The 25,404-nt window shown below is 44.1% G+C and overlaps 1 protein-coding gene across 1 annotated transcript; it reads left to right on the top strand.

The window, feature by feature from the left end:
• Positions 1-671: 671 nt before the first annotated feature.
• arhgap44a (Rho GTPase activating protein 44a) lies at positions 672-25,116 on the top strand (the record flags this gene model as incomplete). Its single annotated transcript, XM_079176786.1, has 22 exons — positions 672-724; positions 11,940-11,979; positions 12,525-12,629; positions 12,770-12,846; positions 13,008-13,119; positions 13,303-13,379; positions 13,524-13,638; positions 13,816-13,884; positions 14,064-14,145; positions 14,657-14,784; positions 15,434-15,545; positions 16,051-16,132; positions 16,322-16,402; positions 17,100-17,213; positions 17,299-17,390; positions 17,973-18,156; positions 19,009-19,026; positions 19,128-19,316; positions 20,430-20,942; positions 22,607-22,752; positions 22,848-23,249; positions 24,962-25,116. The coding sequence occupies 22 exons, from the start codon at positions 672-674 to the stop codon at positions 25,114-25,116; spliced, it is 2,946 nt and encodes a 981-aa protein (XP_079032912.1).
• Positions 25,117-25,404: the final 288 nt, after the last annotated feature.

Below are 25,404 nucleotides of genomic sequence, written 5' to 3'. Positions count from 1 at the left end.
TATTATTATTATTATTATTATTATTATTATTATTATTATTATTATTATTATTATTATGTATTTATTTATTAGACTGTTATTATTTGACCCTTCAGATTCAGCCGTGTTTGTGTTTCCCCACACACTTGAAGTAGCCTACTCTATAGCCACTGCCTCTGGATTTGAGCAACATTATACTGCAGCTAATTAAAGTGCTATACAGACAAAATGTATTATTAATTCCATTGTTGTACTCAACAGCTGAAATAGACTAAACAATGGGATTTAAACACGTATTAAAATAAACGCCTGTTTGATCACGCCGCATAGCCCTCTGGGAACCGGCTAGGTTGGATTCTTTCTTGAGCGTCAGCCTTGATTTACTACATTTCCCACACTGCATTGCTGCGCAGCCGCGACTTGTCACTGCTGTCGCTCTCTGCCTGTGAGTGCTCGCGGTGAATTGGTCCAGCATCCCTGCGCAGGCAGTGTGGAAAATGTAGATGTAAAAATATCATTTGAAAATATGTAATCCTGGAGTAGGTTTTTTTTGGCGATGGCAGTTTGCGATGAGGGACGGAAAATGTGGCAGACTGGATTTTGTGTTGCGCCTCTGTGGAGCACGGACCGTTATATTGAGAGAAATAATGCGGAATATTTCCCCCTGTAGGTGTTAACGCAGAAAATACAAGATGAAGAAGCAATTCAATCGGATGCGACAGCTCGCCAACCAAACGGTGGGAAGGTAAGCAAACCCTTTCAGTGCGCTATTCTCGCCGGGCCAAGTCAAAGGGAGGAGAAACCCCCTGTATGGCCCCAATTAGATGTGAATCACCTCCATGCAAATAGGATTTATTTGACATGTTATTAGGCTGAATATGCGGAATAGACAATGGTCAGTGCAGTCGTCCTAATGCTAAGGAACAAAAGAATACCCCATGTTCATATTGATGCGTAATGACCATTGGAAGAGGCTACCGCATAGGCAGCGTGTAGGCGCATTGCCCCAGTGCAACCTGCCCACGGAAATACATTAAATATAGACATTCGCAGCACCACAGACCTTCACGGAGAGACGGCCTCCTCTTAAAGACAAGCCATCACCCCTGGAGTGTGAAAAAACATGCATATTGTGAAGTTACGGTGTGATTAAATGTACCTCCTGTCACAGAAGCTGTCAGTAGGTGAATGTGATGCAGACGGATGCGGTGTGGGCTGCGACGTGAGGGAAAATGGAAAAAGGCGCAATGTTTTCATTACGCAGTAATATCAGCTGTGAGGAGGGAAGCACCTCCTAGGCGTGGGTTAACAAGTCAGTCAATTCCTGAAGGTCGTATTCCCCATCTGGCTTTTATCTAACATACTTTTAGTTAGAATAATGGGATTATGTTATCAGCCTTCACTGTTTTATCATACCACTGTAGCTCCTTAAAACAGGTCCAACTGAGAGGTCTATGTGGGAGGATTTTCCATCCCTCTCCTCGCAGTCTTCTATGTCCTGTACTTGCCCTGCATCTGCGTGGTTCTAAAATCCCTTCCCACCTTTAGAAATAGATGTATTGAGACATTTTACTCAGGTCTTATGGGTTTATCCCCCCCCCCCCCCCCCCCCCCCCCCACACACACCCTGTTCATCCCTCTCACATGGAGACATAGCAGCTTGTGAAGCCACACTGGGCCAGAGGGTGTTCTCTGCTCCCGTGTACGGATTAGGACCAGGAGGTGTGGGTCATTATTATCACAGGGCTGTGTGGAGAGGCATGCACTCAGACGGGAGGGGACACACCTTGCAGGCTCTGTTTGTGCTATCACTGTCAGTTGGTCCAGGCTGCTCCAGTCTTTTTTTAATTACTTCTGTGTGACTCATTAGTGTGTGTGTGTGGGTTTGATTCTGGATAAGTGTGTGGGCAAGCAGGTTGTGGGCCTTTCATGTGAGCAGAGAAGGCTGTGTTTCCTTGTGTGTGTGTGTGTGTGTGTGTGTGTGTGTGTTCATGCACTCCCCACATTTAGCCGGTGCTGTTGTGAGTATAATATTCCTCTCACACTCTCCTGTTTTCTGAAGCTGTCTGTCTTGGAGCAGCAACAGCTACCTGCTGAGGTGGTCTGCCTGTACCACAACACCATGATGAGCAACAGCATTCCCCTTGCTAATGGTACCTACTGTGCTGTTCACAGCCAGCACCACTACTCCCAAACCCTCTGCTGAGCTTTGGATCGGGGCAAGAAGTGACAGGTCTGACCCTATGGTGACCGTGAGCAGTGTCAAACATTAGTCTGGTCTTACTGGGAGAGATGGAAAGAAAGGAATATCCAAATATGTGCCATCCTGGGACAGCAGGTTTAATGTATGTGAATGAAGCCACACCACAGAAAGCTTTCTAACACTTCTTGGTCCTGCAGTTTATCTGCTCATGCTAAAATTACACACAATCACAGTACCATAAGGTGCTCTGGATACATTTGTCCAATGAAAGTGTTTCATGTTGTTAAGGAAATAACAATCTGGATGATCTCTAAAGGGCCAGCATGTTGTTCTTGTTTATTACATCTTGCTTTTCATGAGAAGACTGTTACCTTCTTCTCTGCTAATAATGTGTTGTGTTGAGTTTTTAATGCTTCTTTCTTATATCTGCGCCCTAAAGGGTGATAATGTCCATTGATTGCACCACCTATAGAGGAAAAATGAGTGTGTGTGTGTGTGTGTGTGTGTGTGTGTGTGTGTGTGTGCATATATTACATAGTGACAGTGTGATGCATGTGTCCTTGCACACACATGCCTGGTTCTGTTAGTGCAGGATCAGCGGGTGGGGGTCAGACAAATGTGTGTTTGTGCAGATTAATCAGGCATCCTAAAGTAAACATTCACCAAACATGTTTTGCCGCGTTCTACTGTCTTTACTTCACACTCGAGCTCATTTCCTTTCCGCTGGTTTGCCATTCGAGCTGAGTTACGAGGCCCGGCAAAGATTAGATTAATTAAATTAGCATATAAGGAAAAAGTCTGTTCACTATCAATTTCGCCGATCATAGTTACGCTCCGTCTTGCACTCACTGAGGCTTCAGATAATACTATTCTGCTGACTCAAGCGTCACCTATCTTCCGAGTGGAATGAGGGTTACTCTGTAGGATTGAGTATTTGACCTTCCTGATCCTCAGCAGTCTCAGTAGAGCCCCTAAAACCGCTGACCAGTCCTCAGTCTTTTCAAAACAACTCAACAAATCCACATAAGCGGACTGTCCATGTTGGAAATTGTATGACTTTGATAACAACGATCTGTGTGAGTGTTATTAGCAGGAGTGTGTCTTCATTAAGAGATAACACGTACGCTTTTTAACAGTGGACATTTAATCTACTCACCTCCCTCTGGCATGTGTTATCATGTCTGTAATGGCGAGTCTCTCTGCATGCACAGTATGGCCGTGAGTCTTTCTTATGTATGTCTTATGCAGTATGTGATGGGGATTGAAGGTCTTCTTCAGTGGGGGGGTTGGCGATCAGGTGTGCTGTCTCAGCATCTCTCTGGCTCTCTGAGGCTGCTGCTGCTGCTGTCGCTCGTCAGGATGAGATCCATGTCACGTGATCGTCAACTTGACCAATCACCTCTGTGGAGCAAGACTTCATACTGGAGGATGTGCAGCCATGCATACTCTATAGCAGACAGAAATGTGTTGTGGCACAGTGGGAGGGAACAACAGGGTGTCACGGCTCTGAAGAGAGTCTTTGTGTGCATTTTGTTATAAAATTGTCGTGTTTTTTGTTAACTAAAGACATTATTTTGGGAAGTTTATCCCTGTGTTTGAACCTTAATAGAGGCCTTAAGCATTCTCCTTGATGTAAAAACATTTTTTAGAAGTATTTGGGTTTTTCTTCCATATGCACTGTGATTTTTTTGATGCCCTCACATACACAAAATGAGCCAGGAAAATATAGCGTTGCTCCAGCCAGCTCCCACCCTCCATTTCCCTTGACCTATTTCTCTATTCCCAACTCACTGTCCTATCTAGGTCCAGGACAGCCTGGTTAAACGATTCCATGATACAAGTCTGTAAGTCTGTCAGAGAAAAAACACAATTTAAATTGAACATTTCTTCCCTTTCTACACTTGAAAAGGGCACCATTGTATCTTAGGGATGCACCAATATTGATATTGGATGTTGGGCCGATACTGACTCAGAAAGCTGGATCGGGTATCGGTGACAATGGCGCTGATCTATTCAATTTAATTCTATATATTATAGACAGGAATTTTTATTCCTGTTTAAGTTTTAACCAATTTGTCGCTGCATTTAAAAGGTTTACCCTCGCACTGTAATGCATGTTCATTTTGAAGAGTCTTTGCCAAGTTGCTGGTGCACAGATGAATGTGTTTATTTGTTACATTGTGTTTTACAAAGGTAGAAAAGCAACGTTTAAGTCAAGCCGGATGTTACCTTACACATAAAAGAATGATCCCAGTACCAGGTTATTAATCAAACACTGGTATCTAATCAGTCGGTATCGGCCGATACCCAAAGCCCAGATGAAGGTATCGGTACTGAAAAAGTGCATCCCTACTGTCACTAGCCCTAACCTCCTGACAAAGCCTCTCGACCCCACCCACCCTCACACCCAACCTGCATCAATCACCTGTGTGATGTTCACCAATACCACCAGTTTATGGTCATAACATTCTTCCTGCTCATGCCTTTAGACTTTAGCTCACCACTCCACGATGCACTTATCAGAAAATGGCAGCCATTTGTGGGCTGGCACATGAGTTGAAGATGCTTTCTCTCGCCTGCATTGTCTCACTCTCACCCTCTTTCTCTTTCCCTTCTGTCTGACAATGTGGCGCTCGCACAGATTTCTTTGTGTCCAAAGAAAGGGTTTACACGAATGTCACATAGAAAGAGGGAGAAGGACACAAGACAAACATTATGAATTGTGTATATTGCATGTTTGTGTATACTTCAGCGAGAAGTTTGAATGTTGATGTGCATGCACTTTGAATACTATGCATACATGCTAAATGTGTCCCATATTAATCTTGGAAACTAATTTCTGTGAGCATAAATGATAACAGCCGTGGCTGTTTTTACATTCAGCACAGCATTTGCACGTGCTGCGCCTCTTGGCAAGAATGTGTGTGGGACTCTAAACGAGCGTAAGAGCTGACAGGTAACATGAGACGTTAGAGGCAACCCTGTTGAATGCCAATGCAGCATCTCCTCCTCTGTCTCTCTTCCTCCTCCACCTCGGTGCCTTGATTCGCTTATGTGGCCTTCACAGGGCAGGTGATTCACTGCTCTCCTGGGTTCACTTTTGTATAGTTTCTGGCTGATCACATTGTTAATCTTGACTGGAAATCACAGTGTCAGCATTTTATTTAACAAGTCAAGGCCTTTCCATGGCAAAAGTTTTATAGTTTTGAGGCATTAGTCATCGGCAATAAGGAATGCGTCATTACTCAGGTTCTAGAATGTGTATCTTTATTTGAAGCAAGCGCTATTGCTGTACTTGAATAGTGCCATTTAGGGAGTGTCAGAGGTCCATGTTGATAACCCCCCCATAACCCGGTCAGTGCCTCTCAGAGACAGCCTACTACACGATAGAGTTAGTGATAAAGAGCCTTTGTCAGGGGACCATTTTGGCCATCAAAAGAAAGATGATGTAATATCGGACAGAAGCGCTGTTTCTCCCTTTCTGTGTCGCTAATTCAATCAAAAGAGCCCATGTTCTGGCAGTTCACTACAAATTCAGCACTAGTGAATGTTACGAGCACATGTGTAAGAAACAATACACTAACAGCTTTGGGGACATCTGCTTGTCGCCGACAGCCTCTCATTTGCACTTTGATTTCCTTTTTGTCCCTATTGACCTGCTGCATATTAAAAGTTGCTTCGATCACGACTGTGATGTGTTACGAGTGTCAGAGTTGACCCAGTCTGTTGCTCATGATCTCAGGGACCTCAGGGCCTGACTGAAATGCAGCAAATGAATCAGATGCAATTCAAGTTGCGAGGCATTCAGCAGTGAGACGGGGTCTAAAGAGGATACACTGCAAGCCCTGCTATGACAAATAGCGTCTCAATTGTTATTGTAAAAGTAACATAATCCTCTATTTCAATAACTTCAAGACAAGAGACATTTCCATTAATCATTTGGTTACATTTATGCGAATGAATTGTCTTTGAAATAAACAGATTATGGAAGAAAAACAGAGGAGGTAGTCATATGTTTTCATAAAAAGAAATAACTGTATCTATTTAAAAGCAGTATTGTATGAAGTTAGTGCGGTAGGAATATTCAGAAATCTTTATTGATTTTCTAACATGGTTTTCTGTTTCTTTAAAGTCTTTAATTTCTCGTGGTGCCTTAGCTACCGTACATTTAGTGAGCTGCCACATTATTCTGATACACAGCTGTAAGTGAGAATAGCTACAGTAGAGTGGTATTGTTGTTAGAAATAACTAAGTTCTGCAAAAGAGAAGGGCGACTCCCTATCATCATGCCCACTTCCTTCCATTCAGGAATGCCGATAGACTCAAAACAGGAAGCACCAATCCACTAATAACAATATCCTGTTTTGTTTACCTGTCATTCTAAGAGTTCATTATTTTTCATTCAAAACCTTGCTCTTCAACTATAGAAGATGATTCTTCATCTTCCTTTTCTATACAATGGATTTAAAATCCTTCATTTGCTTTGGTTGCCGAGAAACGCTCATTTGGTATGAGCTGTTTCATCACATTCGTTCGGCTTTGACAACCCACATGTTCACATGTTAAATACAAAAATGGCGGAGAATATTTATTTTTTAGAACTAACAAAGAATGATGGCCTGTTCAATCATGTATTGCTCAACGTTGTTGCCTCATTCTACTGTTTATTTGATGCTCTCTACAGGCCTTTTGAAATAATTTAGGTGCAGTGTGTGTGTGTGAGCGTGTGTGTGTATGTGTGCGTGCGTGTGTGTGCACAATGCTCGGGCAGATGCCAAGTGTTAAAGCACAGTAAAGTCATAGAGTGCTTCTTGTGGAGATTATTCACCATGAATAAAGTTATTAGCGATAACTCACTGCTTGTGTTTCCAGTGAAACGTTGCTGAATGCTGCAGGCTCTCTCTCTCTCTCTCTCTCTCTCTCTCTCTCTCTCTCTCTCTCTCTCTCTCTCTCTCTCTCTTTTCCTTCACTCCCTCTCTGGACATGTGTGTGCTTTGTGTGTGTGCGTGTCTGTGCATGCTTGTGTGTGCACACTCCTCTCACAGTTATTCTTGCATACTTAACAGAACTGTGACCTAGTTTGCTGGACAACTACAGTAAGTGGGTTTTTCTGTTTTAGTAACCTTGTGTCCCATCAGCCCTCCGCCTTGTCATTTGGGAGGAAACCGAGCGGGCCTCTAGATGCGTTTGCAAGGCAAAGGTCTGGGGAAAGCAGTAAATGGAGAAATATCCACAGAGCAGATAGCATGAGCACTGCAGTGTGTTTTTGAATGTGTGTCTGTGTGTTCGTGGCTGACTGTGGAGCTCATGCCATTGCTCCAGGCCGTGTGGTGCCCTGCTGAGGCCCAGGGCCACCATTCTGCTCCACTACCCTCCCCTCGCAGCACAGGGCCTACCATCTAGCACAGCTCCTGCAGGGCCCAGAGTAAGCACTTTTGTTAGCCAGGCTAGCAGTGTGAGCAAACCAGAGCATGACCACTTTCTCTTTGTTCGGACGAATCAGATGGACCTGTGGACGGAAAGTGTTACGGCCAACAGTTGGCTAGCTGACAAGGCAACACGCTCAAGACTGTGGATGTTAATTTATTCACATTTTGATTATGTCAACATGGATTATTCATGCTTTCATAAGCCATGCACAGTGCTGGGGGGCTGAGCATGAGGGGTTCCAACATTAACATTTCTCTAGATAGAAGTATTTATTATACAACATGTGTTTGTATGGAATGAGCAGCTGATGTTTAGACGGGCAACTGGGTATTTGGTGCACACATGTTACTTCCAACTTTATGGAATTACAATGACTTGGAATGTCTAAGGTCCCTGGGAAAATATGCACAGTAAAATTACATTTGTCTTTGGCCAGCTGTGAATACAAAACCCCAGATGTTTCAGAGCCTCCTTCTTACCAGCACTTTGTTAATGTCACCAGAGGTGAAGAAGGAGTTATTCAAATTCTGGCCCACAAACTGTCTGTGTGAATATTATCTCAACTAATTAATCTTCCTTCAGTTCTCCATGTTTTGCATTCCAGAAAATTATAGTTAATTTCTGCTGTTGCAAAGAAAGCACAATTGTGTCAGCTTTTGAAATGATATTGTATGTGTTGGTCTGAAAGATTATGTTAAATTTCAGCATTTGACTTGAGTTAATTATTTTGTATATTTATAGATGTGCGTTTGTGTGTGTGTGTGCGTGTGTGCATGTTTGTATTGAGTCATCAGCAGCTCCAGGTAAAGGAATGCCTGCAAAGTGGCAGATGGTTGGCATAACCCTGGCAAAGTCTTCCTCTCCCTCCATGAGCACACCGCCCACATGGCTGCCAACTCTCCCACGTGTTTACTTTCCTCCCAGGGCTCATTCTGCACATTATTTGCTGAGAGGACATTCACTCCTCACCTCCAAAATCTCCTGCGAGTTAGCTGTGAATCAGGTTGTAGAGCAACTGCAGTACCCATTGTACAGGACGGTTATGTACGATACTGCTCTCCTAAGAAACCAGCTCAGGGAACAAAACAGTCAAAATGGTGACATTGTGGTCAATTAGAACACCATGCCTGCGTTGAAACTTTGTATCGCTTGTTCTAAAGAGAAAATGCAATTGACTAGTTGTGTTTTTTCCACCCTTTTGGTTTAGACTGTATACACGAGTCAAGCCTTCAAGAAGAACTCTCACACAAACACTCACAGGACACAAACAAAGAAAGAGGTTTAGGAATAGGATGCCCCCCCCCCCCCCCCTACTATATAAACGTTCATATGCAGCTGTCATATTGTTTAGTTTGTCAGAAGAGCTCCAGACAGCCAGGCCAGAGAGTCTCACAGGTTGTCCACGCATCTCCTGTCAAACATCGCTAACTGAGTAGCTTCCCCACATCCCTGTCACTGCTGAAGCCCCTGCCCTATCTGTGCTGTTGACCCTTATTAGGGTCCCTCAGCCCGCCAGAGTCTCCCAAGGGACTCCTCAACCAGCCAATGTGAGGACACATAGGCATTGACGAGCTTACAGCTGCATTGCAGACACCCCGGCTACACACTCAGCGTGGTGTATACATGCGACAGTCTTGCCTGCAAGTGCTTTTATGGAACATGGAGTTTCAGAGATCTTTTGAGGCTGTTGGAATGTCGCAGCAAAACAGAGCCAAATTTTGGTGCAATGCTTGGGTTATTTTGGTCCCCCTTTGTCATGTAATCAGCAATCTGCTATCACACTTGTCCTTACAAATCATGCCAGAAACTTGTCCCTCTACAACATTCTCCCTTTCAGTCTTCGGCATGCACACACACACGCACACATTTCCTGTATTTTTCTTCCTACCTCAGTGAGCAGAGCAGTTTTCCAACAGGCCGATTGTGATAGGATCCATTGGTACATGGTTTGACCCAGTTCCCATGGTTCCATGCTCACGAGAGCTTTGATTCTAATAACTGACATCATTAAAGCTCAGCTTTCTGTTGCTGGCAACTACATATGGAATATGTATCCACAACTACATGTCAACATTAAACTGGCAACATTAACATTTTTCTGGCATTTTCAGACAGATGTCCCTTTTTTTTTCTTCAACACAATTGCACTGGGTTCGACAGAGTGATAAGGGCATTCCATATGAAAAGAGGATTTCAGTTATGTGCTACTGACGTGTATTTGTCTGGCTGATGAATAGTAGAGCACAAACCAAGGTCTTTTCCATTCTCTTGGTCAACAGTAACATTCGTTTTTTTAAACAAATGAGACAAAAAAAGCTATTATCCACAATTGGCATTGGCATGGTTGGGGCACAATAGCAGGAAGAGGTCGGGCAGACAGGAAGGGGAAGCGCTGAGAGAAAGTGTGCACCACTGGGTGGCTGCTGGGGGGTCGGCAGGTCTGGTCTTGACTCATTTTTAGGAGGTTGGCTCCCTTGTTAGTCGACAGCCCTTTTGAGCAGGAAGTACATGTTATCCTCCACTCTGATAAGGTAGTCTTCATAGGTTCTGAATTGTTGCTTTAGATACCTGCTTTGTTGGTGTCCAAGTGTGTTTAAAGGAATTCTGGAAAACAACCAATATTGATGGAATACTGACAATTTACCCATTTCATCTTTTCTTGGAGGATTATAAAAGGCATATTGAGCTCTGTTGGGAATCCTTGCACAAAAAGGACGAACGTCTTAAAATATAAGCTGACTGAACTGAGCTGACACCATGTATTTATGATATCCAGTGGTCTGCTCTTTTCTGAGCTTATGGCTCATTCAGTACTCCGGATGAGTAGTTTTATCTGCTTCAGCGGCAGTGCAGCTCTGCCCTTTCCTTCAGTCTTTGGCTAAGTCCCCAGTCTTCTGGATTCACAGTGGGATGTGATGCTCCTCAGTGGGAACTTGCATATTTGAATCAGTGGCTGTCCTGCTCGTTTTGCTCACGCTGGTGTTAGAACGCTTCGGCGAGTTTACAGCATGAATAGTTTGCCTGATAATTAATGTGTTCTTCTAACGGATTTTCTAAGATCATCTAAGATCTGAGAGAGTCAGCCACTCAAACGCATGTTCTCACGTGCACACTTACTCATGCTCCAAAGGGACAGGTGCATCGATGTGGCCCACCCATTTTGGAGCACTGCCACATTGATGATGTGCAAAAATTCAGTGAATGAGTCAACATCCAATGCAATACAGCTGGGACTTTATTTCACCACTGTGAAACATTTTGGCAACGACACACCAATATTTGGATAGAGTGCCTCAAATTATGAAAATATTTGTATTATGTAAGATGTCACATTTTCACATTATTGTTATCTATTTTGTTTGTATTACATATACTTCTTTTGTTTCTGTTTTTACCATGTAAAGCGTCTTTGAGTACCTTTTAAAGTGCTATACAAATAAAATGTATTATTATTATTATTATGTGTGTCAAGGAAGAGGCCGGTCCATAGTGGCAGAGGAGGTTGCTCCTCCTCTATATTTGACAAGCAAGAGGGAGATCAAAACATAAAAATGAATAATAGTTTTTTTAAATAAAGCATTACCAAATCTCAGTATCAATTGAAAAGATGTTGTCTCACCTCTTTGTAAATCACTATTAGCGGCAGCGGTAGGACGCCGACGGGAAGGGAATGGAGAGCTCCGCTCTGCTGTCGAAGCCTCGGGCGTTGCTTCCTCATGCTGTACGAGCAGACCCTCGACGGGAAGGGCATTTTTCTCACACCAAGAAATTCTGGCAGAACCTTTGCAGATCTGTCATTGATAATGTCTTTAAAGACTTCACATTATTATGGGAAACTGCTGTTTGGTTTAATCAAAAACCCAAGAAACGAAGACAAATGTTTTTTTTATAATACATTCGATAATGATGTTGGCAAAATCTATTATTCATAAATATAAAATGTAGAGATAAGTAGCCAACTAGTGTAACATAGAATGACACCACGGGTTGGTTTTTCTCCTGTCCTGACTTTAAGTCACACACCACCACTGGGGTGTCATAATAACACTTTTTTTAAAAGGCCTATGATGATAATAGGATAAGGATACTTATGAGCATGTTTTCTGCTCTCACGTTAAGAGTACAAAATGAATCTGTAATAGTCACCATCACAAGCTGTTTGTTGAGTGACCTGATGGAGAATATTTGTACAAGTTCAACCACTGTGACTTTACAGAACGCAAAGCTGCATTCATTGCCACAGCTAATACTTCTAGCTCAAACAGAACAACGCCAGCATGTAGTTTCCCCTGGATACCCTAACCCTTATACACTTTTATCTTTACAGGGCAGAGAAAACAGAGGTGTTAAGCGATGACCTTCTACTGGTAAGTTCTGGTGTAAAAGTGTGTGTGTGTGTGGGTGTGTTTGTGTGTGTTTAAGCAGGGAGGGCGATCACAACACCTGCAAACAGGTGCTTGATGGAATTATGGTCTATAGCAGTTAGTGCTGTCACCGTTCATGCTGTGTTAAATTAAATAATGTATTTAGTGTTGCTCGAGGGCTCTTTAACGTAGTCATGTCATTTAAATAGCAACTGGCTAACGGAATTCTTTCAGTTAGAACAGAACAAGGCGAAACAAAACCATGTGATTGGTTCACGCTACACTGAGTCTTTAGAGCGCTGAAAAAAAGATGAGACCAGCTAAACTTTGATTTGTAATGCGCCCAGGCCCGCCACGCAGCGACACGTCACCAGATTCCATTCAAAATGACTTGTAGTGTGTTGCTGTGTCACTCGTAGTGTGAACGCAGCATTAGGGTGCAGCACTGTGTCTGTGGTATTACATGGGTGCATGTATTAGTACGCCAAGAGGTTTCTGATGTGTGTGTGTGTGTGTGTGTGTGTGTGTGTGTGTGTGTGTGTGTTCAGGTGGAGAAGCGTCTGGATCTGGTCAAGCAGGTGACACACAGCACTCACAAGAAGCTGACTGCCTGCCTGCAGGGTCAGCAGGGGACTGATATGGAGAAGAGATCTGTCAAGTCACCTTCTGTGAGTACCTGCGTCCATCATTTTCTCAGACACTGACTACTGATGCAAACTGATAGAATGCAACATTCATAGTCGTGTATGATTCTCACAGGAGCTCTAGTAATGTTATTTCTCTCTACTATCAGAAAAAACTACCGCTTACAATCCTGGCCCAGTGTATGGTAGAAGGGGCGGCAGTGTTGGGGGATGACTCTCTCCTCGGGTAAGTCAGTGACTTCCACAGGCCTTTTGCTCACTTACTGCCCTGGAGTCATCTTAAATTATTGATTCGGCTGTTGAATTATTCTCTGCCCTCATTACCCTTGTCTGCATTTTAATTGTATTTGCTTGCTTCTGACTTCGTGTTTGGCTGTCACCAAACAGGAAGATGCTGACGCTGTGTGGGGAGACAGAAGAGAAGTTGGCCCAGGAGCTCATCCAGTTTGAGTTCCAGATAGAGAGAGATGTGGTGGAGCCTCTCTATGTGCTCGCTGAGGTGAGTACCAATTAAGAGAAACCCCCTCCCTGACGTGACTGAATTACAGAGTCACACGCTCTCACTTTTCTATTTCCGATTATTAAAGGATTACAAGGAGAATATGGTCCTCATTTACCTGAAAAACGCTGCTCTGTTATTCCCTGACCTGACTTTAATCATGCACTTAATTTTCTTTTATAGGTGGACATTCCCAACATCCAAAAACAGAGGAAGCACTTAGCTAAACTTGTATTGGACATGGACTCCGCTAGAGCAAGGTGACGTCCACATTTAAAAGCCAGGCTGCAACCTTCTCTTGTTCATTTATATTTTAAATAAAGGCTCAGATTTTAAATGTTTGTGCAGAGAGTATGACATATCCAATGCAGTGGCCATTTATTTTTTTTACCTCATGCCCATAGATATCAGCAGTCGTCCAAGTCATCCAGTCACCCGAGCACGCTGCAGCCCGGGGCCAAGTCCGAGTCCCTCAGAGAGGAGATGGAGGAGGCAGCCAATCGGATGGAGATATGTAGGGTGAGTCGCCAATCGGAACCACTCAGATATTCTTCCCTCCTCCAGATCCCTTGCCCTCCATTTGATTTAAAGCCCTCCTTCATGTAGCAAATACAAATTGACTACATTGCCAGGATGATATTACAGTAGGTCTGGATCATTTCTTATGGGATGGTTGCTCTCTTCTTTCTGTTTCAGGATCAATTGTCAGCAGATATGTACAGTTTTGTGGCCAAAGAAATAGACTATGCAAATTACTTTCAGACAGTAAGTATATTTTGTCATCAAAGTTCCAATCTCTTTCTTTTCAAAAGACAAATAAAAATGCTTTTCTCCATATTAGCACAGGTCACAATAAACATTGTAGATTATCTAATAACACAAACAGCATTTCGGGATACACACTTGTCAGGGATTGTTTGTTTTAATCTTTTCTCCTTCTATAGCTGATAGAAACGCAAGCAGAATATCACAGGAAGTCATTAGAGATTCTTCAAAGTATCCTGCCCCAGATTAAAGCTCACCAAGGTGAGTCTTATGCTCTGCGTGTGTGTGTGTGTGTGTGTGTGTGTGTGTGTGTGTGTGTGTGTGTGTGTGTGTGTGTGTGTTTGTGTGAGAGAGAGAGAGAGAGTGTGTGTGTAGAGAGATCTGCTCCATTTCTGCACCTGAAGCAATATTAAGATGAGAGGGAATGGAGTTAATAGCCCTGACATGTCACATAACGATCTCATTAGGCTATAATTATCCACCTCCATTTTTGTGCTACCAGCTAGTTAACGGGGTGTGAAACCAAACAGAGGGCTTAACATCACATGTTCCTATTAAGATACTAGAAATAGAGATGTGGCACCAGGAAAACATTGAACTGTGATCTAATCTTGAAAGTCACATTAAGTTGCAGTTTGCATTTAATTGATGAATGTTGCCTCCTAACTTTATGCTCAGTCATTGGTCTAAAGTCGTTCGGGAGAAGAGGCTGTTATGGTGCGTAGGTTTGTTTGTGTCTGCCTGTGATTCAAGCCGCTGTCTTGTGTTGCAGAGGCGTGGGTGGAGAAGCCGTCGTTTGGCAAGTCTCTGGAGGACCACCTGAACATTAGCGGGAGAGAGATCGCCTTCCCCATCGAAGCGTGTGTCACAATGCTGTTAGAGTGTGGCATGCAAGAGGAGGTAGAGGGCACACACACACATCAGACACATCATTTAGGAATTTTAGGTGTGAGATACTATGCTTATTTTGGTCATCTTCAATCACACTTGAGTCTGTGCCATGAAAGACACTCCTGGTGCTTAAATGTAATCCTTATTGATCCTTGTATTTAAAAGATGACATTGCAACCACTTACATATGTGTGCACCTTCACACACAAATATTCCATCAAATTCATTTTATATCTGTAGTATAATTGGCATAAATTACGACCATTTCAAAGCATAGAGCTGCTGTTACTTCCCATATTCAGTAAATACACCTGACTTTATCCTTCCTTGTCAGACTGGAAAGACTCAAAATTCAAATTAACTTAAGTTGAGGAAGAAGAGAAAAGACAAGTAATATCTTTGCACCACAAAACACGACTCTGAGATAGAGGTTACTCATCATCTTTACAAAGTTTTTTGTGGCAATTAAATCAATTTAAAATGGTTGACAGTAATATACTCACACATTAATGGACAAAAACATGCAAAGCCACCAGTTTCTCCTTTGTTATTTATCATCAGCCAGTGTCAAATGCACCACAAGGTTATTACAGCATCATGTTAGATGTGATAATTACACATGATTATGTGTTTACTGTGTGTGTGTGTGTGGCTGCAGGGCCTCTTCAGAGTGGCTCCGTCAGCTTCCAAGCTGAAGAAGCTGAAAGCATCCCTGGACTGTGGAGTTTTGGATGTGCAGGAGTACTCCTCCGACCCACACGCCATCGCAGGTGAACAACACCCACACCAATGCCTTGTTCAAAGCCCATTTCCATAACAACAACCCCTACACATTGTCATTGTAAACTGTAAAAACTAGCTTTGCTGTAAAATACATATGTTAAAGGCAATTATTTTTACTCATCTGCCAGTTTTTTATGATGTGGAAAGGTCATTTGCACTGTACAAGTGCAAATAACTTTTCTGATTGATTTTGGACCTGGTTGGTGGAAAATGTTCTTCATCGGGCGAATATAGTGCAGTCTTCATCAGCTTTGCCCTCTGTGCTCTTTTCCCGAAGGCTTTCTGTTCTGATATTGCTGTGCATTTCACACATTAGCATAAAATCTGTGTTGAGCGATATGAATCTGGCAGCTGCAGCTAGCTGCAAGGGCCTGCTGGAGGGGAGTGGAAATATGGGACATGGCCTCGCCAGTACTCTGAAGAGGGAAAACAACCCTCCTCTTCTAAAAGCGAACCATTTTTTCACTCTCTCCCTGTTTTTCTCACCCATAGGGGCTCTAAAGTCATACCTCCGTGAGCTCCCCGAGCCACTGATGACCACTGAGCTTTATGATGAATGGATTCAGGCCTCAAAGTGAGTTGCTGTTTTCTTCTTAAAAGCATGTTCTTCAATTATGCCATTGGCCTCTATGAAAAACAGAAAAATAGTCCAAAGTCTTTATAAAGAGGGGTCTTTATAACTGCCAACATGAATAATGGTGACGTTTATCAAGAAATGGAGCAACAGTAAACCATAATGTTTTTTTTTGTTTTATTTCTCCAGCATTCAAGATATGGACAAGAGACTACAAGCATTAATGGCGGTGTGTGAAAAACTCCCCACAGACAACTTGAACAATTTCAGGTCAGTCGCTTTCCCCCATTTTCTGTCCTATCGTTTGTACGTGCCATGTTCTCATATGGCTCTCGTGGATTAAAAACAAGAAGGGGCACTCGGAGAGTGCAGACCAGCTTCTAAGGCTTGTTGAGGCTCCATCGGTAAAAACGTAATGCGTGTGTCCGCCCCGTGATTCGGATCCACTTCAAAATTGATCGGGTCCCTCCTTTGGCCCATGCTTCATCATTCCACCTCCAGACATGAAAACAGGGCCTGTAGTTTTTTGATAATCCTGCTGACAAACAAACCAAACCAAGAAACACAATTTCTGAAGAGAACCAACCTGCACCACCTACAGGCAAGAGAAATAACCGCAGCAGCAGGTTTGAAATGCAGATGCTTCTCAGATGTCGACACCTGTCGGCAATGACTTTTACAGCTGTACTAACTTGTTGCATACAAGTGGTAAGTATTAAAATTGCTTGTAGAAGATGATCTGCCGGTTTAAACTGCTGCTGCTATTACTTTACTTACAGTAGGTGGCACAGGTTGGGATGTGCACAGCTATAAGGATAACGTGAGGAGAATAATGATAATTATTATTCATTAATCATGACGTTATCTCTGTAGAGTTATATATGTGTGTGGCTTAACAAGTCTTAACATGTCTGACTAAAAGGAATAGATAAGGTGTGAAATATCCTCTTCTATGTCAATCCCACAGATATCTAACCAAATTCTTAGCCAGGCTGAGCGACTACCAAGACGCAAACAAGATGACACCTGGAAACATGGCGATTGTTCTCGGCCCTAACTTGCTTTGGACACACACTGAACCGTATGTATTTTTTTAACACAACTACCTGAACTAAACTTAGCACATAAGAGTCATACTGCAGTTCAATTCTTTGTTTTCTTTCCAGGAACATGACAGAGATGATGACCACGCTGTCCCTACAGATTGTGGGCATCATTGAGCCCATTATCCAGCATGCTGACTGGTTCTTCCCTGGAGGTGGGGATCACATACTATGTATGTAATATTGTTGTCAGGCTAGGCGCCATAAACATTTTATTGATCTTCAATAAATTGTATAATCGGATTTTATATATATATAACTGGCAACTAAATATATGTAGTATGGTATGACCCACAATTTTACCAGTTTTGACCAAATTAATCTATCAAAGCTACTAAATACTTATTATTTTATTTTGCTCAGCCGTATATGAATACGACGATACCTTGTGATCGTTCTTCTTTATGGTTGTCAGTTCACATAAACAACACATTGCACCATGAAGCCATAAAACACACCAGCTGTAACACAACAAACACATAAATGAAGCATAATAAACAGCTCATAGGTGATGTACACACCATGGTATCTGAACACGATGTTTTCGAAGCTGCAGCATCATGTTACACCTGCAGTTACTTGGTGCAGCAGTTCATGCTGCGTTTGCTCTTTGCTCGCTATAAGGGACCACTTCCTGTTACCTCGTCTCAAGTACATACACGCACAAACAGTAAGCATCGGCATGCAGTATACCGTCATTATACTGTATGATGATGGTGTTTCTGCTCCTCCCTCAGAGATTGAATTCAACCTGACAGGCAGCTACGGCAGCCCGATCCACACCAACCACAACTCCAACTACAGCTCCATGCCCTCACCAGACCTGGACCAATCCGAGCGCAAGCAGCCGCACGACCAGAGCCGACGCCCACTGAGCGTCGCCACTGACAACATGATGCTGGAGTTTTACAAGAAGGATGGGTATGATGCCAAGTGCATCCTTCTGCTGCCCACATCTCACTCCCTCACTCTCTCTCTCTCTCTTCTCTCTCGTTCCACCCACGCCTCCTCTCAGGCATCTGACATTTAATAATTATATTTGAGTGCATGCACATTAAGAATTGCTCGAGACCCTTCATAGGCAACAGAGAGGTGAGCATTGTAACGTATATACAGTATATCTCAACTGGCAATAAGTCCAACACGTACATCTCCTATTATCAGGATTCATCGGGACGAGAGAAGCCTCTCATTTGAATACATGACGCTGAATTGCCTTGAGTGGCATTGTCTCTATGGCAACGTGTCGCTGATGAAGGGCTGCTGGTTACCTCTATTTTTCTCAGGAAATATTTCTCCAGGATTATCTTCCCATCCTCCCACATCCAGCTCCTCCTTCACAGTCTGGCTAGCACGTCACCTGGCCTGAGTCATTCATCCAGCTGGTGGAAAATCACAGGCAGAATTAGAAACCGATGCCTTCACCGAAATACCCCCAATACAACTTAAGGAAAAAGGCCGTGATATCATGCATCCCATAATATCAATGTGGGGAGATAGAAAATAGCTTTTATCTGTTTAGAGTTAGCAGCTTATGATAAAGCGTCTGTCGGTGCGTTTGTGCATTTCTCAGACCAAACGGGCTTAATTAGAAAAAAACTGTTGGCGCTCGGTAGATGTGTGCACCTCTGAAACGTCTCCTCTGCTCCCCCCTGCCACTGTGGATCTCATCTCCCCCATCATATTCAGTGTACTGTGTGGTTAAGTATGGTGTTGTGAAGTCTGCATTCTGACCTCATATCCCCTTTGCCTCTCTTCCCCCTACTAACGCAGCATTAGGAAGATACAAAGGTACTGTATCATTCCCTTTTCCCCACTTCTTTCCTCACCACCCCCACTCAACCTCGTTCTTCATCAGCGTGAATGATTATTGATAATGTGTTTGTCTCCAGCATGGGTGTCCGGGTTATGGATACCTCCTGGGTGTCTCGTAAGGGTTCGGGCACGCTGGTGCGCAAGACCTCCTCCACACCCCCAGGCCTGCAAGGCCCCGGCTCTCCCGCAGACACTCTCATCCCAGAGCAACCCGGAGAATTCGCCACTTCCCCGTGCACGACACCGCCACCTGGAGAAAGGGTTTGGTAAGTCACAGTGGAGATGCTGTCCCCCCCCCGTCTTCCTCACGCATCCTCTCCTGTTCATTTTTGTGGTCATCACCATCGTCATCATCAACTTTCTCAGCTCTGTGTGATCAAGATCATTGGCTGTTTTTAACCATACTATTATTTTGCAACTCTTCGTGTCTCTGTCTGTTTTTATTATGATTTCTCACACATTTCTTCAGTTCTCCCCGTTGTTTGTCAGGTTCCTGTCTGTCATTGTGGGTAACATTTTCAAAAGGGTAATGATATTTTAAGACTCTAATTCTGAAGGGATTTAGTCCAAATACTGTTTGGAAGTTTTGTTTCTTTACATGGCACTAAGCTTCAATTTGCAAGTCCTTTGCGAGCATGCTAATATTTCCAATATCCCATTGTTGTGGCTTGGCTTTCTTAGCTTTGGTCGTGAATTATTTCCTTTTCTTTTTGACACTCAGACTGTTTTCACCATTTTTTGGTATGATTATCATAGTTAAACACGCGAATAATCGCCTCATGGTTGCTGCCTATGCCTGTGTTGCAGGCATAAGATATGGCTTCTGGCTTGGCTGGCTTTCCCCACTTCTCCTGTGGCTCTTTCAGCCGATGAAAGGGTTTTGTGTCTGTTTCACACTGCCCTGGGCTGACTGCAGGACCTGCAATGCAAACAAGTCATAAACTGTAGGATACGGGCAGATAGGGTTTCCATATATAGCAGAGAGGAGATATGCAGTCATCAGCTCAGCTTGATAATATTGTAGACTGCAGACCGGCACTTTGGCTTCAGAGACAGATCCTCACAGCTCCATGCAGTGTGCAAACACAAGGTGATCACAGAGGAAGTCCTTCACACTTTTCCTTTGGCGACAAAACTTTCTTTTCCTTTGCTGTTTTTTTGTGCTTGTCTTTGTATTTGCACTAAGCTGACTGTGTGCTAAGCTTGGTGCCCACCGCCCACCTTTCTTTCTTTTTTTCTTCTGCTTTTGGCTTTCGGACCGACTAACACACTAACACCCTAATCATCAAAACAGCTTATCCTATATCGCTCCAATGCGTCTCCCTGTTCAGTCACTAGAGCTGTTTTTTTTGTGCTGTCTATTCTCTTAATATCTACAGCTCTGACAACGTGTCGCCCAATCGGCCGGACACCTCTCATGCCCACCCACCCCCAGGGGAGGACCGGCCACCCCCCCCTTACCCCATCTCCTCGTGCCACACTGCCCCCCACCTCTTCTATCCCAAACCCCCACCCTGCGCTCGCCCTGTGGCACCGGGTCCAGAGTCCCAGCCCCCCGCCTCTCCCCCGCCCCCGCTGCGCTGGTCTGGCTTCACTCCCCCAGCCCCGCCCCCTACCTCCTCTTCTTCCTCCTCCTCCTCGTCACTTGACATCAATTCGAACCCCAAACCCAGCTGTCTGCATTTCCCCAAGCACAGTCCGCCTGGTGACATGTCGCATGCTCCCCCACCGGACATTAATGCTTCTTCACTCTACATCAAAACCTCCTTGGTACTAGCCCGCCATGACCAGTCCCTTGGCAACCCCCCTAGCCTCCCTTCGTCCGCGCCCCCACCCCCGCCGTGGGCTGCCTGTCCATGTGCCCGAGAGAGAGGACCCCCCAGGCTGACTAGGTAAATACAACACACCCATGGCCACGATGGATGCATCACAGAGTGGCGTCTGTATCTCTCCTCTCCTCTAGCTCGCTGGCTCATATTTTCTTTTTGCATTTTTTTTTTATTTCCTCCCCCTTCAAATTACATCCCTCCGATTCTGTAACATTCAGGTTGTCCAGGGATGCCTCTCATGGGGGTTGCCTAGCAACAAAGGATGTTACTGGCTTATATAGCGCTCGGTTTCATGCTGGTATTGAGTGGACGATAAATACATGGACAATGCTGCGTATGGCTATCAAAAAGCATATGAATGTATTTATTCTACAGCAGCATTTTGTTACTAACCAGCAGACGGAAAACATTTTTAAGGAAGTAAAGATTTTAAGGTTAGTAATGTAGAATTGTGTTCGCAATTATGTCCTGTATGTACGGTATAGAATATCTTCATACAGTTTGCGCATCTTCCAGCTTGACCCGAAAGTGCGGAGTTTGTATGGAGTGACTGTGACAGTTTCCTGACTCATATGTCTGTGGTGTTACAACCACACTGGACAGTGTGAATCATTACTGCAAATAAGAACAGCTCGCTTGATAATGCTCCCTCTCGTGATTTGGTAGCTCTATGACATCCCATTCAGATGGATTATTTTAGGGGAAAGACTGCTCAAAGGGACTACAGTTAAATAAGATGTCATGTATTCAAAAATGTGACTACCGTACTACAGTACCGGTGCTCTTTGTGGGGTGTTGGATCACATGAGTTTTGCAACCATACTTGTCTATATTAGTGAGTATATCCACATTGCAGACATTAAATACAGATAAACTTACGTCTTACAGTGAGAAGACTACTTGTTTCTATTTGTTACTGGATACAGATATGTACACCTTGTTTAGCTCAGTGGCGTTTTTGTCAGAAGTCAAGCGTGAAATCTTGTCCAGTTGAGATCCCAGCTGAACTGTAGTTGAGTCTCTCAACATCTATATTTTTTTCTAGATCATTATAAGCCCCTGCATCTACGGAGAAGAAAGACATTTAAAGTTTTTTTATCAAAATGCTACTATACTGTATATATATTTCAGGATATAAAACAACAATTGATCCAATTTACTAGTGTTGTGAAAAACATGTTTTTTTCTTACATCTTACTTTTTATTTCGTTAAAACTGAAATGTGTTTTATAACAGTAATGGTGAAATACTAATCTGGTTTGTCAGGCAGTCTGATTGACACGCCAATGCCATCTAACTAAAAAGAATCCCTGATTGATCGATTACATTTTCACCAACGAAAAAGACAAAATCTTTGCAAATGCAACTTTTCATCTTCGCTTTGTGGACTTATGTGCTGATGTGCACCATTTGTGTTATTTAACAGGTGTTTAAATAGATGTGAAACCATTTGCTTTTTAAATACTTACCTTACCTTGATGTGGCCTTGCTTGACATAAGATCTGGGTTTAAGGAAACATTGAGTAATATTGGTAACGCTGTACTTACATATAGTGAAACACTCATAAATGATGATGGCGATGATGATGATGATGATGATGATGATGATGATGGTGGTGGTGGTGGTGGTGGTTGTTGTGGCACGGAGGTATTGTACATGAGATACTGTTCACAAACCTATTGCGTCTGCTGCTGTTCACACACTAATGTCTTGCTGTCTTTTTCAGTTCATTCAAGAGTAAAGAGCTCTCCCCTGTAATTGGACACAAAGCCATCCAGGTGGCAGGTCCAACTGTCCCCCCCAGCTGTAGTCCTCAGAGCAGTAGCCACTCCCTGCACTCCACAGAGCACAGTCCACACACCCTGCGTAAAGGTCAGCACATCGCTCAATCTCGAGCCGGCTTTCTTCAGTTTAAGTGAATGCATTTTCATTTTTAACACTAATGTAACTGCGTTGTATGTTTCCAGGTTCCAAGAAGTTGGCCCCTGTGCCTCCCAAGGTCCCTTACAGCCAGTCTTGCGGGATGTCCGACCAGTCCACAGGTCAGCCGTCACCGGTCAGCCTGTCCCCCACACCTCCTAGCACCCCCTCCCCTTATGGACTGGCCTGCCCTCCAGGGCAAGTGCCCCCATCCTCCCCCGGGCAGACCCCATTGGGGGCGCCCCACTCCCTTTCGTCCCCACCCTCCCTGACAGGAACGCTCACCAAGTCGCGGCCCGCCCCTAAGCCCAGGCAGAGACCCAGTCTGCCCCCTCCACAGCCGCCCACAGCCCCCCTAGGGTTCACTGGCCCGCCCATGGCCCCAGTTCCCCAGCCCCTGGAGCAGGGCCTCCTGGATGGACTGTCTCCCGGGGAGAGCATGTCTACAGGTAAACATCAGCCCTTGGCAACAACTCCCCCTCCGCCACCACAGGTGGGGCTGCAGCGGCCCTCTCTCAGACTCGCTGTGGCTCTGTCCAATGGAGACGGCGGACGAGTGTAGGACTCTGTAGGACTTGTCACTGTAGATATAAAAGATACCTTTCCCCTTTATTGACTGCTCCCAAACGAATGTCTGAATTAATAAAAGTTGCCTTTTAGACACAGATGCCTGAGAATTATGTAAATATTAGCATTTCCGTGCTACCGTAGTGAGCAAATCTCCTTGACCTATGTATTCATTGCTTGTGTTATGTGATGATGTTTCTGGGTAATGTGTGGAAACATCGGAGAAGCATAGCTCGTCCTGCTTGTATGGAAGTTGCCATTAGATTCATCATGTGCTCTCTGTTTATCTGTGTTACCCAGACCCCCACATGGCAGAGGTAGGTCAGAGGCTTACACACCAGTCCAGTCTCTCTCTCTCTCTGCGTAGCAGGCATGGAAACCTAGCCAGACAAACCCCACATTATAGCTAGAGTATGATGTCTGATGATGAGGTGTTCTGTCATTATATACCAATCATTCTGTCACTTTGCAATATTTATCATTCTCTTGTCCCCCCCTGCTACTATTGTGTACCTTGCAGCTGTGTGAGGCCAGGGATTCAGTGTGGGCTAAGTGTGAGGGGGACTTTTAGGGTAAGCCAGACCGTCCCCGCCCCATGCGCTCCATCTCACTGCCTGGCCTCGTGCTGTGGCTGCCTCTGGGGTCTCCTGCAGCCTGCCTCAAACATACCTTACCTGTTGCTCTCAACCAGAAAATGTTCGCTATATCCGTGGCATTATTGACTCTTTGCATGGTGTTGTAGTTCAACCGATAATGCATGGCTTAAGGACTTCCCAGAGTGCACCACACTGCGCTCACATTGCAGACGCCGTCGCTTACAAAGGTCCATCTTTAGAGTCCCCTTCCTTTCGTTCCCCGTTCCCAGACCTGTGCCGGCAGACATCCCCCTCTAACGCGCCTGCCACCGGTATCGGGGGGGGGGGCCACAGGTAACCCCCTCTCCCCCTTTGGCAGGTTCATCGCTTTTTATAACCTCTGCTCCCTTTAACTACACTGCCACGCTCCATCTCATTCCGACACAGGAGTAGTCATCAGTCTCTGCTTTCAGTAAATGCAGCAGCACATTAGAATATATTCAGAGCAAATACTGTATCCGGTCCTTATTAGATTTCCATCGTTACTTCAAGCCCACTTGGTGTCTTGGTGCCACTTTTCCACAGAGTTCCACACACATCATGTTGCCTCTGTGTTGGTTTACCTGGCCATTGTTGTAAACGTGTACAGTAAGGTGTCATTGTGCAGTCATTTTGACCTGTTATTGTATTTTATCTGAGAAAATATCTGTTGTTGTTGTCTCAAAAGACACAAAAAGCTGTGACATACCACACTAGCTTGTTCAAGTGTAACTAGCAACACACTTAAAACATCCCTGTGTACAATGTGAAGCACATATATTTTACTGATTACAGACGTCATATGCCACTTCCTATGAGTTCAGACTCAAAAAGATTAATATTATTTCTGCTCTCTTCCGTTTTTTACACCTCATTATCATCATCATATGCCCTCTTCTCCTCCTCCTCTTCTTGCTCATCATCACCATTTCCACCATTCTGCTCATCATACTCACCTCTCCCACCATGCTCACCATTAGATATCTTCAATTATGAAATCCCCTCCATCAATGTCAATCTGGACAGCCTCATCGATGAGTTCAGCGGTGTCCCTTGCAGGAGGTCCGTGGCAGTGACAGACTCTCCAGAGGGGGACGCTGTGCCTGAGGAGGAGCCACAGAGCACCACTCTATGACCTATGACCCTAAGGCATCACAGCTTACCAGCACCCCTGTGGCTGTACATACTCTTAACTGTCGCCACCAAGGCCTGATGGAAACACCAATTGGCCTCACCAATGCCCACCTGAAACCAGAACTCGAACACATCTGCTACAGGCTGCAAAGAAACTAATCTTACAATCGCTCGCTAGTACATAAATGTGACGACAAAAAAAAACACCAAAATGCCATAGTTGAGGAACAGTTGCCTTTAGGAGGAAAGACTGGAATATAGATGACTATTTCATTAAGATTTTTCAATT

Source organism: Pholis gunnellus (genome assembly GCF_910591455.1).
Source record: "Pholis gunnellus genome assembly, chromosome: 17".
NCBI lineage: Eukaryota > Metazoa > Chordata > Actinopteri > Perciformes > Pholidae > Pholis > Pholis gunnellus.
The sequence above is the reverse complement of the archived record's forward strand: the minus strand, read 5'-3'. Positions and strand labels throughout refer to the sequence as shown.